At 36.9% G+C, this 14449-nt stretch overlaps 1 protein-coding gene across 1 annotated transcript in view; it reads right to left on the bottom strand.

The window, feature by feature from the left end:
• Positions 1-14449, bottom strand: part of svilc (supervillin c) — a 31941-nt gene that overhangs the window by 16153 nt on the left and 1339 nt on the right. Inside the window, exons 2-6 of the mRNA XM_084407448.1 lie at positions 7038-7565; positions 5971-6135; positions 4411-4587; positions 2913-2947; positions 1148-1209 (exon numbers count right to left, since the gene is read on the bottom strand). Of these exons, the coding sequence (XP_084263574.1) occupies positions 1148-1209; positions 2913-2947; positions 4411-4587; positions 5971-6135; positions 7038-7348 (750 nt within the window). The 5' untranslated portion in view covers positions 7349-7565. The remainder of the gene's footprint in view (positions 1-1147; positions 1210-2912; positions 2948-4410; positions 4588-5970; positions 6136-7037; positions 7566-14449) is intronic.

The following is a 14449-nucleotide window of genomic DNA, read 5'->3' as shown; positions in this document are numbered from 1 at the left end:
ACACAAATACTTCATGCTTCACCAAATCTGTTTGATTTTCTCTCTTCCATGAATCACAACAGGAGAGGTTTAAAAGAATGTTCACGCTGCTCTTTTCCATTCAATGAAAGTGAATGGTGACTAGGGGCCATCAAACTCAAAAACTGACCAAAAAGGTAAACTCATAAACTCATTTATGTTAGAAGTCATTGCATATTTGCAACATCATTCATGTTGCCATATACTTTGAATATGATAATACTGTACGCTGTGTGAAGACGTGTCACCCCATATTTAGTCACAATTCACTTTCATTGTACATAAAAAGAATGACTTGTGTGTTCCATGTAAGAAATGAATATCATTTGTCACATCAATATGTGAGTGAGTTAATGGCACAATTGTCATTGTTAGGAGAACAATCCCTGTATTTTCTGTTTCACATTGCAATGCAATTTTTTCATATCTCTGTCTCTGGTGAAATGGGTCAGTTACAGGATGAATTAAATAGATCCTGCTCTGATAGTCTAGGTAAGGAAGTCACAGTAACAAATGAAACCCAGTGGGTCATACGGTAACCAAACACTCCAGGTGTCCTATTACCACCTACGACCCAAACACAAAGCATAAGAACAGAGAGGAAAAAACATACTGGAGCAGAAAGAGAAAGAGAGAGATTACTCCAAAATTATTAGAAATACCTAGTAAAATAAATGACAGTGCATTCAACATTCATTTTCAGTATCACAATGCTTTTTAAAATGTATAAATATACTTTATCCTCAAGATTAAAAACATTTTTGTATGTGAGAATGAGTTCTATGTGTGTAATTTCTGACACATGAGAAATACCAGGTCATAAAAGTGCTAATACTAATACATTAAAAGGTGTATTTTATGGTAATGGTAAGTGTAGTCTAAAGTAATTATAATAAGCTTTTATTAAGAACAGTAAATTGGGAAGTCCCCAAAAGGGTAAATATATACAAGGTGTGTGTGTGTGTGTGTGTGTGTGTGTGTGTGTGTGTGTGTGTGTGTGTGTGTGTGTGTGTGTGTGTGTGTGTGTGTGTGTGTGTGTGTGTGTGTGTTTCCATCCATGGCAATGACCTTTTTCTATTCAGGCAGCAGCAGTTGCTAAAGAGATACGGTGGGCTCTTGTTTCACCTACTTTAAACAGAGACATCTTGGCAGCTACACTCATCTTGGCTCTGTCATCTGTCTTTACATCCACTGCAAGAAAAACAGCAAGCACAACATTACACAGGGCAAAATATCTCAAGTCACACACATGCATTTTAGAGCAACAGAAATGCCAAGCTAATCGAAACTGACACATCATAACAGACTGCATTACTTGTGGCGCAATCTGAACGGATCCTGCTGATTCACACACACACACACACACATGCATATCTAATTGAGGACATAACATACTGTTTTATATAGTAGAAAGGTTACGTAACTGTAATTCACACGCTACCGCTAAAAGACATTTTGTTTTTTCAGAAAGATTTTTGCAATTAAGGACATCCCTAAAAAAGGTTGTCAGATTTAGCTTAGTTCTGGGGACTAATTAATTTGTCCACAAACTATAGCTATCTAAACCTATACGCATTTGATTCACCTGAGATCATGATGGTGAAATTTCTGTGTGAGATCACTAAATGACTAACAAACATATCATACATGTTCTCTCACGCGCTCATAAACTCATTGCTCTGTGTTTGGCCAAATGCACAAACAGTCTGGCAGATGTATTCTTCACCTGTGCGTACACTTCTCTTGACTGGCAGATTTATTGCTGATCTCAAACACACACACACACACACACACACACACACACACACACACACACACACACACACACACACACACACACACACACACACACACACACACACACACACACACACACACACACACACACACACACACACACACACACACACACACACACACACACACACACACGTTGTGTTTCCATGGGGACTTTCCATAGACATGATTTTTATTCTGTACAAACTGCATATTCTATCCCCTAACCCTAAACCTAATACACACAACATTCCTCCTTTCCCCATGTTAAGTTTTATACTAAATGTGTTTTTAAGGAATTAGATTATTATGTGAGTGTCACTAAATTACTGTCCTAAAAAGCATGGCTTATATTTATAACACTTTAAGCTTTCTCTAATACAGCCTTGTAAGATTTATCCACTCACCAGTAATAAAACAGAGGTCATTATAACTGTTTATGACAGTATCCACTTGCATGAGTAAAAGTGTATAAGAGTGTGTTTATGTTTTGGTTTACTATGTGTATTGCATTGCAATGGTACTATGTAGCGGTAGAGTTGCAAAAAAAAACTCCTCCATATACGCCTCTATATACACACACACACACACTACCGTTCAAAGGCTTGGGGTCAGTAAGATTGTTTTTTTGTTGAAAAAAATAAAACTTCTATTTAGCAAGGATGCATTAAATTGATCGGTAGTGACAGTAAAGACTTTTACATTGTTACAAAATACTTTTATTTCAAATAAATGTTGTAATTATAAACTCTTGAGCAGCAAATCAGCATATTATTATGATTTCTGAAGGATCATGTGACACTGAAGACTGGAGTAATGATGCTGAAAATCTTTCCGACCCCAAACTTTTTAACGGTATAGTGTATGAATACTGAATTTCACTTCTGAAACACTTCATAAAAATGCTTCAATATTATAAAATCATCTCTGTTTTCATCAATTTAACTTCTCACAATAATGTCTACTCGATTTAATGAGTTTTCAGAGTTTCTCACCTACAGGTTTTTACTTTGGCACCACTTTATTTTAACTGAAATTAAAAAGCAGCAAAAGACTTAATGTTGGCTTTTAGTTGCTTATCATTTTTTACAGTGTAAAATTGTAGGTTAAGCACTTACTTTGCGAGGTGTCCTGATTTCCATCGTCCATTGTTCTGTGAAATGAAGAACTTTATGAGAAGTCTCAAAGTAAAAGGAAGGATCACAAAATCAAACTCACATTCACTGCTCACTCAGTCTTTCTCATGCAAAGTAAGTGATACACATCATACATGGTATACAGAAAAAAGTATTAAGATGACTTCACACTAGATCACACTAGATCTGCTTTGTGACACACACTCACTCAGACACATCTGTGCAGGTTATATGCATGACATAATGCTAACTATTAAAACTATGAGCTCTTACACACACACCCTGTTTGATGATCCTATCAAGCACAAGGTACATGCTGAACTCATTTTCTGACTCAAAGGAAAGGACTGTGCTGAGTATGATATCTGGCATCTGTTAATATCTTCCAGGTATTTATGATAGTGAAAGGATTTTACTCTTAAATGACTAAATATCAACAAACACACACACAGCACTTTCTTAAACATTTATTTGTTGCTATGCAGGGTGTATTTTCCTGATCCAATAACGTTTAAACCTAGTTTTTAAAATAATTAATAGTAAAATATGGTAAGTGAAAGAAAGTGCTGAAATGTTACTTAAGATATGTCAATATATAATGAGCTCTTGATCTCAAAATACAGTAAAAAAGCGTAACATTGTGAAATATTATTACAATTGAATCTGTTTTCGATTTTAATATGCCTAGTGTCTATTTACACCAAGTTCAAGTAGCCCGCAATGTTGGCAGAGGCAGAGGCCCACCGTTATCTGATTGAGCTAGACAAAATAACAAAAGAAATCCTGCATGGAGAGTAAGACGTGTGCCGTTAGCCGAACCAAGTTCCAATCCGCTTTTTACCGAACTCATTCTTTTCCCTTTTCTCACTGCAAATCGACTTGGAGTAGCATTTATTATAAATAAATATATATATATTTTTAAATCATCATTCATCAAATCATCATATTAGAATGATTTATGAAGGATCATGTGACACTGAAGACTGGAATAATGGCTGCTTTATCATCACATGAATTTTCACTTAGTGTAAATATTCCTGTGATGATAAAGCAGCCATTATTCCTGTCTTCAGTGTCACATGATCCTCCATAAATCATTCTAATATGATGATTTGATCCTCAAAAAATCGTTCTTATTATTAATGTGAAAAACAGTTGCTCTGCTTAATATTTTTGTAGAAACTGTGACTAATATTTTTCAGGATTCTTTGATGAATAAAGTTCAAAAGATCAGCATTTATATTGTATATATATATATATATATACACACTTACCAAAGATTTATACTTCAAATAAATGCTGATCTTTTGAACTTTATTTTATTTTTTTATATTTTCTTTATTTTATAGTTTTTTTACTATATATAATACAGCATGTGCATGTCTTAATGTTTTTTGTCACATTAAAAAAAGGTTAATGACAATCATAACACCCAACTAAGTTAGTGTGTCTAGGTAGTAAGCAACTGCTGTCTCCATACCCACAACTCTCCTTTATCTCACAAGCTGTGATGGGTTGAGTACGGAAACGTTCACTGTTTTTGCGACTCCCTGCAGGATCCCCTGGCATGTATCGACGGGTGCGCCGACGACTTCCCTCGGCACTTGGTTGAACCGCTAGGTCAAGAGTCAAGGCCACCACGCCACCATCAGTGGTGCTAATGTTTGAGTACACAGACCAGAACAGATGGCGGAGAAGAAGAATGTGTGTTTGTGAAGGGAAACAGAAACAGAGAAAGAAGGATTGAGTCAAAGGAAAAGATTAGAAAAAGGACACTACTACTTCTCACAGCACACTGAAGATGGTAAGATGTTAGACAGCATCAATCACACTGTCACCATGGTGCCAAAACTACAGGTACACATTAGCATTATGTTAGCACCGCAAAATGTGCACATAATACAATTCATTACATAAAGAGATACCCTAAAACTGATATGAAATGCAAGGGCACATATCCAGCCAACAAAGAGTAGCTAAAACACTGTTAAACATATTAGAAACTTACTTTTAAAAACTACTTTAACATAATTATTATTATTTTTTAATATGGTGTGACTCCTAGATATGTGAATAAATGCCATTTATTAATTGCTGCAAGTCGATTAAACAGTTGTGCAGTCTAATATTTGTGTGAAACTGTGATACATCTTTTCAGGATACTTAATGAATAGAAAGTTCAAAAGAACAGCTTTTATTTGAAATATAAATCTTTTGTAACATTATAAATTTCTTTACTGTCACTTTTGATAAAATAAAAAGATTAAAAATATATATTTTGTAATGTTATAAATGTCTTTACTCTCACTTAAAAAAAAAATCTTACTGACCCTAATCTTTTGAATGGCATTAAAATATATAGTTGGCTGTTGAAACGTGTATCTGTCTAATTTAAGTGTATTTTGCAGCAAATTAGAAATAGGTGGATACTTAAAGGTACACCATGTACATTTTTTTTATTCAGAATTTAAATAACGAGTCAGTACATCATCAATCCTCCTTCCAAAACGTATATTTATATTTTAGACGGGGCGGGATGGTTTTCTCTGGAAATTCGGCCCGTCTCATATAGAGAAAAGTTGCTCTGGCTACTTTGACGTGTGTATGGTGCAAGAGTAGCATAGGTTAGCTGTCGTTCACAACGACTGGGAAAGATTGGCATGAAGCAGCTAAAAAACGCCGAACAGAGGAGAGTCTGCGGGCAAAAAGAGAGCGCGACAGAGCTCGTAATAAAACAAGAATCAACATTGGCTTGGCTTTTTGGATATGGCGAGAACTGAGGGATTTGAAATGTTGTAAAAGCGTAAAGCTTTATAGCTTTATACCCTCATACCCTAGCAACCAAAACAATGTTGTACCGCAAAATGTAGTTTTGTTTTTTTAACCGCTAAAGGGCCAGAAGTTACATAGTGTACCTTTCATGAAATATTATTATTATGCACAATAGTGGTGTTAGAGATAACTGAAAATGTCTTTGCCTGTGGCAATACAAACAGAATGAAGCAGGAAATGAACACACACACTGAGACACACTCCCTACACTCTATTAGACGGAGCAGGGCTCGAGGTTTGCTGTAGAAGAGCGCTCTTCAGCTGGCCTACTGATACATGAGTGTGTAACTGGCGTGTGTCAGGGGTTGAGGGCCCATGGGAGTCTGGAGGGTTTTCCCCATCCACTGTACCAGACGAGCCCAACAAACATTCCCTGGAGAGGGTGATTGAGAGAGACAGAGGACTTCAACTGGAGGAAATAAAGTGTGCAAGGCAGGGACAGCTGAGAGACATGCACAGGAGGAATGGCGTAGATATAGAGAATGATGAAAATGTTGCTTGCAAAAAATGATTACTCTAAAAAAAAAATGTTTAGGTCGAAATTTGAGATTTATTTATTTGACTTGCATATCATTTTTGCATCCATTTGGATTATAGAGTTTGATGAACAGGTAAGATTTCTGTAGTATTCACTATAAACTGAACGTGTACACAATGACCAGCTGTATATATTTATCAATAAATCCAGTTTGTTTCAATCTCATACATTTTGACTTATGTAATATGGCTTGTTCCACAGCTAGCCATATTTTAACTATAGTTTTTAACTGAATAAATGTAATCATTTTCACAATGAATAGATTTGTGCTGATTCTAAGCAGTTTGACTAAATGCTTTTTGAAAATATGATTATTTAAATAAAATAAAATACAATTAAAATAGATAATTTAATAATAAACTATGCCATGATTTTTTGAGTGAAAATCTTACATGTTTCTTTTATGCATGACTGACAGATATGCATCACATTAACTTTATTAGATTGTTTATTGTCGAAACAGTGTATTCCAAATGGATGGAAATGTTATATGTAATTCAAATAGATCAATCTTAAATTTAGGCCTATTTTTAGCAGAAATTTTATCTTGTGAGGATTAGAATATATCCAAAGCTGGAAGTCCCGTGTGATCTAGTTAATATTTGCAGAGGATGCAACTCCCTCACAATACATAATGCCTAATTTATGTCCACAATAAACCCAGGAATGTGTTTTAAGAAAGTAATTCGGATAAATGACACAAATCTTTCATGCTCTAAAGCCTCAGGAAAGCTCACCTGTTTTGGTGTGTGTTCTCTCCACTGGTGTTCACCTTGCATCCATTGGAGATCATTGCAGGAACAGGCCGTTCCTCTAATGGTGTTCGTCCATTCCTCCCCATCCCTCCATTCATTCCTCCTGAAACAGACTTTTCCACATAGTTAGAGTCACGGACACCGCGTCCTTCCCTGTCTCTTCTCGACCACTTGGATGGAAGCTCCTCTTCCTGGCTGCCAAAACGTTCAGCCAGCTCTCGCCGTCTCTCTGCTTTGTAGCGAGCTATGCGTTCAGCTCTGGACTCCTGGGCTACATTTTCCATTTTGTCCATATCATCAACTCCAGTTTTGTCACTTTGGATGTTTGAAGTAGGCAGAATAAATAATTCCTGGTGTATATGATCAAGATGATTTCAATGCCTCAATTTGGAAAACAAGGGTGGAGTCCCAACCGAAGAAACGTTTGATTGATCAGAAGAACAAATTACAGCAGGTTCCTCGAATAATATGTTTGAGTATCGTCCTCATCACTTCCCCGAGGACATGGCACTGTCAGAAAGCAAATAAAAGAGTTCTTTGATCATCCGCTCGACAGACCGAGGTGTCAGATATCTAGAGATAAATGGTAAATACTTTCATTCAGCAATCATCAACACCTATTTAGACCCTGTTCTGCAAACCTGCAAAATTAGCATTTACCTTTCCTATTTATCAGTGTAAGTGTATACTCCATGACCTGCTTTAGTGAGCTTCTGAATTTGGGAAAGTCCTCTTGCACTGACACTCTACACCTCTGAAGTGCAGCTCATCTCAGCAGTCTTTTTAGGGCAAGCCATTTATCAGACAAGCTGATCCATCAACACCAACACAGGTGTATTTGAGTATATTATTAGTATTGGCATACTACAACACATTTTAAGTAAACAACACAAGTAAGAAACGGTAAATAACAATTGCCGAACTCACAAAAATGATTAGACCAGCTTAAATTTGCCAGATTGTTTTGCTGTAATGAGTAAACTGAATAATAGTGTATCAGATATTTTCATCAGTCATAAGTTTGCTGTTGGTAAGATTTTTGATGCATTTAAAATAAGTCTCCTGTGCTCATCAAGGCTGTAAAAAAATACAGTATAAAAACAGTCATATTGTGAAGTTTTAATATATTGTGTAATGTCATCTATTCCTGTGATGTTAAAGCTGAATTTTCAGCATCAGTACTCCAGTCTTCAGTGTCACATGATCCTTCAGAAATCACTCTGATATGACGAGCTGGGCTCAAGAAACATTTCTTACTATCCTCGGTGTATAAAACAATGCTGCAATATATTTTTATTTAGTAATTATAATATTATTATTTTTTTGCAGTTTGATTTGGCAAGAATAACACCAAACAAAAAATACTTTATTGGATATTGTTAATGATACAGTACTATCTGTCAAATATATGTTGATGGTCAGAGGAACCTATTTTAAGGGAAAACTATTAATTCCATTTAGAAATTAGTATTATTGTTCATTTTAGGTATCTCTGGGAACCCACAGAAACAGTAAAGACAGTAATTTCTGAACAATAGCATGAAGAACCTGAAGAACAAGTGGAGCTAATGCATCTGGTCTGATACAGACACAGACTGTAAGCCAACATCTTGCTAGTCACACTCAGCTGTAATACATGAAATTACCCAAACAAGACAGGTCAGAACACGCCTTCCCAAATTATCATTCATGACTCTACAGATGTGGTTACCTAGTCACCAAGTTGCCATAACAACACAATTACAGCTTTACTCATACATAAATAATGACATCATCATCTTATCACCCATACACAACATGGACCTGGCATGTGGTCGATGGCCTACCCATGGGAGCCCTCCAAGAGTGCTGCATCAAAGAGGAGTGTGTGTGTGTGTGTGTGTGTGTGTCCTGGTGAATGAAATCAATGTCCATAATGTCCCCCCAAAGATGGCAATAACTGAAATCCTTGTCCTTGTGGGGACATTTTTAGTCTCCATGAGGAAAACGGCTTATAAATCATACTAAGTTATGTTTTTTTATTTAAAAATTTTTTATGTAAAAATGCATAAAGTTTTCTGTGAAGGGTTTAGGGGGTTAGTGTATTAGTGTAAGGGGTCAAAATATACAGTTTGAGTTTGTACAGTATAAAAACCATTATGCCTATATGGAGAGTCCACACAAAGATAGCGAACCAGACGTGTGTGTGTGTGTGTGTGTGTGTGTGTGTGTGTGTGTGTGTGTGTGTGTGTGTGTGTGTGTGCATGTGCGTGTTTGTAGGGGCTCCTCTCCTCCTAAATAAGCAAACTGTAAGCATCAGCATTCTGCCAGATCCGCTCACAACTGAAACACAATAGCCCCGATATAACAACAGAGCAAAGATCCAGCAGTACCACAGCAGAGAGAGGGACCACAACTTCACTCAGTGAGCCTTATTTGGTGTTTCAGGAGCCCAAAGCAGAGTTTGAGCTCTCAGATCTACAGCAATCATATCATGAGGAATGGAACTTACAAAATGGACCTACCAAGTTTATCCAAGAACTCTAAGTAATGTCATCTACCAATACTGGAAATTACAGGCTGATACATTTAACTCTGTAATGTCACAAAGTTCAGAACAAGTCATTTCTGCAACTCAAGACTGCCTCATTTAGGGTTCCTCAGACTGTTATACTATTACTAAACAGTTGGCCAATATAGAAATGAAGATACATTATATACAAGTCAGTTCGATATTAGGTAATATTAGTTTAAACCTCTAAATAGTCTTTTAATGCAATAGTGAACAGGATCTTCAGCTTCAATGTCCTCTTTCTATAGGGAGCATGAGAGTCATGTCTCATCTGAGAGAGACTTTCCTGAGAGATTTAACAAGCTTAGCCATGTCAAGATCCCGATAACAGTCTCAAATCAGGAGAGCAAACAGTATGTGACAAAATCAAAATGTGTGTGCTGATTTTAAACATCTCAATAAAACACTTATTAAAATTCTTGTAAAACATAATAAAAAAATATTTGAATGTGCATGTAGCAACATGTTTGTGGTAAATAAAGTGGTTATAAAAGTGCAATGAACTTATCACTGCAGGCTGTCAGTTTGGCACCACTTTGATTTGACTTAAAACTTACATTTTATTTAGGCCTATTTTTGTTTGCTTCATATTTTGAAGACAAAAGCTACACAGCACCCAGTAGTAATCAATCAAACTAAGTGGTTACGCCATGCAGAGACAGTATGACAGAGTCGGAGAGATGGAGCGAGTCACGTGAAAGGGAGTTTGAGGATACGGGGTGGATAGGCACTGTAGTAGCTGGTTGACGTTTGGGATCAGTTAGACTCATCAGTCCTTAATCCAGTAACTCTATCTGACATGGACATGTGCTGAGCACGGACATATGCAAACAACCACACACACATAGACGGCAACATTCACGATTCAGTCACGAGTGAGGTATTCTCAGCACACGCTACTTATCTTGCTTAATAGCCGTTGGAATTGCACTACAGTTAGCTTATGGCAGGTGTGTTTTCTTGTGGCTGATTTACAACAATCCAGTTGCATTTAAATTAAGTCTCATAAGCTTGTGCCCGGAAAAACAAGTAATACAAGATGCTTTTGAGATACACCAATTAAATCGTGCATTAGTTGCCAAATGGGTTGTACTCATGTTAAAGGGATAGCCTACTCCACTTTAAAATGAAAATTCTGTCATCATATACTCACCCTCATGTTGTTTCAATCCTTTATGAATTTCTTTCTTCTGCTGAACAGAAAGGAAGATATTTAGAAGAATGTCAGTAACCAGACAGTTTCTGGTCTCATTGACTTCCATAGTATATTTTTATCCTACTATGGAAGTCAATGAGACCGGAAACTGTCTGGTTACTGACACTCTTCTAAATATCTTCCTTTCTGTTCAGCAGAAGAAAGAAATTCATAAAGGATTGAAACAACATGAGGGTGAGTATATGATGACAGAATTTTCATTTTAAAGTGGAGTATCCCTTTAAAAAGAAAAACAGAAGCAGGTGAAATGCATGTAGTATGGTACACATATTCAGATGTGCGTTTTAAATTATTGTTTTATTCCTGGTTTTTGACGCAATAATTAATCAGTCAACAAAAATAAATATTTATGAATATCTATTATAATACTACTACTGCTAATAATAAGTTGCCATTTTTTAAATATTGTTATTATTAATAACAATCATTGTAACTATTTTGTTTTGAGCTGACTAACTGTTAAAGTCAGCATGAAACGAACAAGAAGAAATGTAGGCCCTCACACCAGTTGGCACGTCAACAGAGAAGGGGAAGTTATGTTGATTAAAAATTATGAGAGCATATGAATAAAAAAAAAGAATAATTGTACAGAGGAATAATTTATAATAAATACTGCAATATTCCATAAAAAAAAAATAAGAATTGTCAACTTTGATTTCTTGGTGACTTTATGTATCTTTCTGAGAATTAATGGATGTTACTGTATGTCAAACATTACATTTATGCAAACACTACACTAAATAAGTAAATAACTTCACAGGAGCAAGAGTGTGTAACTGCCATACACCTTCAGGAAATGAATCATGTTAGAACTAGCAATGATGGCTTTCTGATAAGTTCTGGGAGTAAAAAGGCAGAGACCGTATGAATGTGTTAATTAACAACAATTCAATAAACAAGAAGGTAGATTTTCAAACAAAACATTGTTTGTTTTTCCCTTTTCATTGAAAAAAGTTCCCCAAAAAAAAGCAACAGCAACACAGAGCTTTCTCATTTTAGAAAAGCCATAAGAACTGATAAGAATGCAAATGTGTACCTTGAAATGCAATGTAAGTCGCTTTGAATAAAAGCGCCTGCCAAATGCATAAATGTAAATGTAAATTACATTCTAAAGTAAGAAAGAAATTACAGTTATTACGGAGAATAACAGTCAATTTTATAATGGATGCTTTTCTATGTGGACCTCTGGAGGGCGCAGCCTTCGAAATGAGTCACAGCATCAGTGTTTGTGAACAAATCGGTTGAGTAAATGATTCAATGAATACATTTACTCATTACTGTCATTTTTAACTACTAACCCAAAGATACAAAACTTACCAAGAACTTACCAAGCATGCAAAACCAGGTATGCATCTTGTGACACATCTTGTTTTTGGTTTGTTCAGATGTCTTTGGTCCAGTTGAGTTCATATTTCAGTCAAACTGCACCAGAGTTTGTTTGGTTTGGTGCACAGTGCACACCAAGGTTCGGATGGCAGCATTCACACTTAATTCAAATTAACCACACTAACAGAGCGATCACACCAGAGTTCGTTTTAATTGCACCAAACCTGCCAAGTGTGAACAAACACTCCCTTAAAATCTCCACCACTGACTGACAGTTTGTCTGGAAGACAAACAGATACAAACACACAGATACTTAGAGTCTGAAGATTTCCATGACTCTATAATAAAGACTCTGTTCGTTATAAGACACTCTTCTGCAAGACACGTCCTATTACATGTCATTTAGCTCCGTTACATCACGTTCATGGACTTACAGTTATAACCATTATGGGATTCCAGGACTTATAGCCCCCATCCTGCGCTATGATAAGGTAATGCAATGTCAAGGTTATATTTAACACAGGCATGACAGGCATGGTAATAGTCTTAAGACAAGAGGTAAACAGTACAACAGCAATATGTTTAAGACACTAACCAGAAACAGTCTGCATAAACATAATAAATAAACAAATAAATGGCAGCGGATGACAAATATGATTTAGCTTTTGACCTTGGTTGTACTCCAGTAACGTGCGGTGAAATATTGTCATGGGTAGGCTGTGACCTATCAATGTGGCATATATGTTTATCTATTCATTCAGTTAATGTATGAATTAACAGTTCATTCAACCCAAGTTCATATCAGGCATCATCACATCGCTGCCTGCATACAGCAAAGTCAGTCATATGTGAGGCTAATGCACAATCAAATCTAATAATCAAATTAATGGACACATCTATCTTATGACTTATACAACAAACAAATGTTTTGTGCGGGACACAGTAACGTTAAGAGAGGGAGGCGGCGCGGTGTCAGCGAACCGACAAGCAGCCTAGTCACTATTGTAGTTTGTATTAATGCCATGGTTCAACAAATAATGTAAAGGTTAAATAATAATTCACTTAGACTTTATAAGAAGCAATTGCGACTTTATTTCACACAATTCTGACTTTATATCTTGCAATTCTGACTTTATAACATGCAATTGCGACTTTATTTCACGCAATTCTGACTTTATATCTCGCAATTCTGACTTTATAACACGCAATTGCGACTTTATTTCACGCAATTCTGAGAAATAATGACAGAATTGCGAGATGTAAACTCGCAATTGTGAGATAAAAAGTCGCAATTATCTTTTAAAATGTTTTATTCTGTGGCGGAAACAAGCTTCCATACCTCCTGGCCTCTTCCTCCCATCCATCCTCCCTGACGCGTTATTGTAGGGCCGGTGTAGCAGTCGATTCTGTTCCCTAACGGAATTCCTGTTCCCCCTGAACGAGCCGTGTCTGCTGACAGCGCATGAGTCAAAGCCTTAATAAACCTTAATAAATCAAAGCCTTAATAAACATTACATTGAAATCTGTATAACGTTTTAAATTTGAAAAGAAATAATCTGGATTGAATTGACAGATGGGGGAAAACTCGCTACTAATAAAACTAAAAACTAAAAAAACGCTTAAATTTCGGGAAAAAATACAATCCTTTTTTAACCTTTTGGCTTCCCGTACATCCAGTTGTGCTTCTTGCTCGTATTCAGTTCTAATGGTACGCATGGTAACTCGGCAACTACGCATGATTTGTAGTATGATTGCATAAAGGGAACAGGAATTCCGATAGGGAACAGAATCGACTGCTACACCGGCCCAGCTATCGGTAGGCGCCGGCGGTGCCGCGGTAGCCTACTCCTGAGAAAACGTTTTGGAAAAGACGGGCTATGGACCCAACCAACTCTATAGGAGGGGAGGGGAGAACTCCCTCACATGGTACAACCCATGCAGAGGCTGCGCGCTGCGGTGTCAGAATGCGGAACGTCCGAACGTGTGTAGCCTAATGTAACTAACGTGACAAATGTGAAAAAAGAAAATCCTCGACCGGCCCAAAAGTGAAGCGGCCCACCGGGAATTCTCCCGATTACCCACCCCGGGCCTGTTGACAGCCAACGCTAGGCGCCGCTAGATCGGGAAGCGCGGATTGAGTGAGAGCGAGTGGATCACGTGACATGAAGCAAGCTCGGTCTCTGCCTCAATGTTGATAATTCAAGACAGCATGAGAACTGACTGCGCATGCGCAAACCTACGTAAACTACGTTCTATGGACCAAAGAGGCACTGCTAACCTCTGCCTCAATGGCCATGGCCT

Source organism: Rutilus rutilus (assembly GCF_951802725.1).
Source record: "Rutilus rutilus genome assembly, chromosome: 1".
NCBI lineage: Eukaryota > Metazoa > Chordata > Actinopteri > Cypriniformes > Leuciscidae > Rutilus > Rutilus rutilus.
Note: the sequence above shows the minus strand (reverse complement) of the source record. Positions and strands in the feature narration are given on the sequence as shown.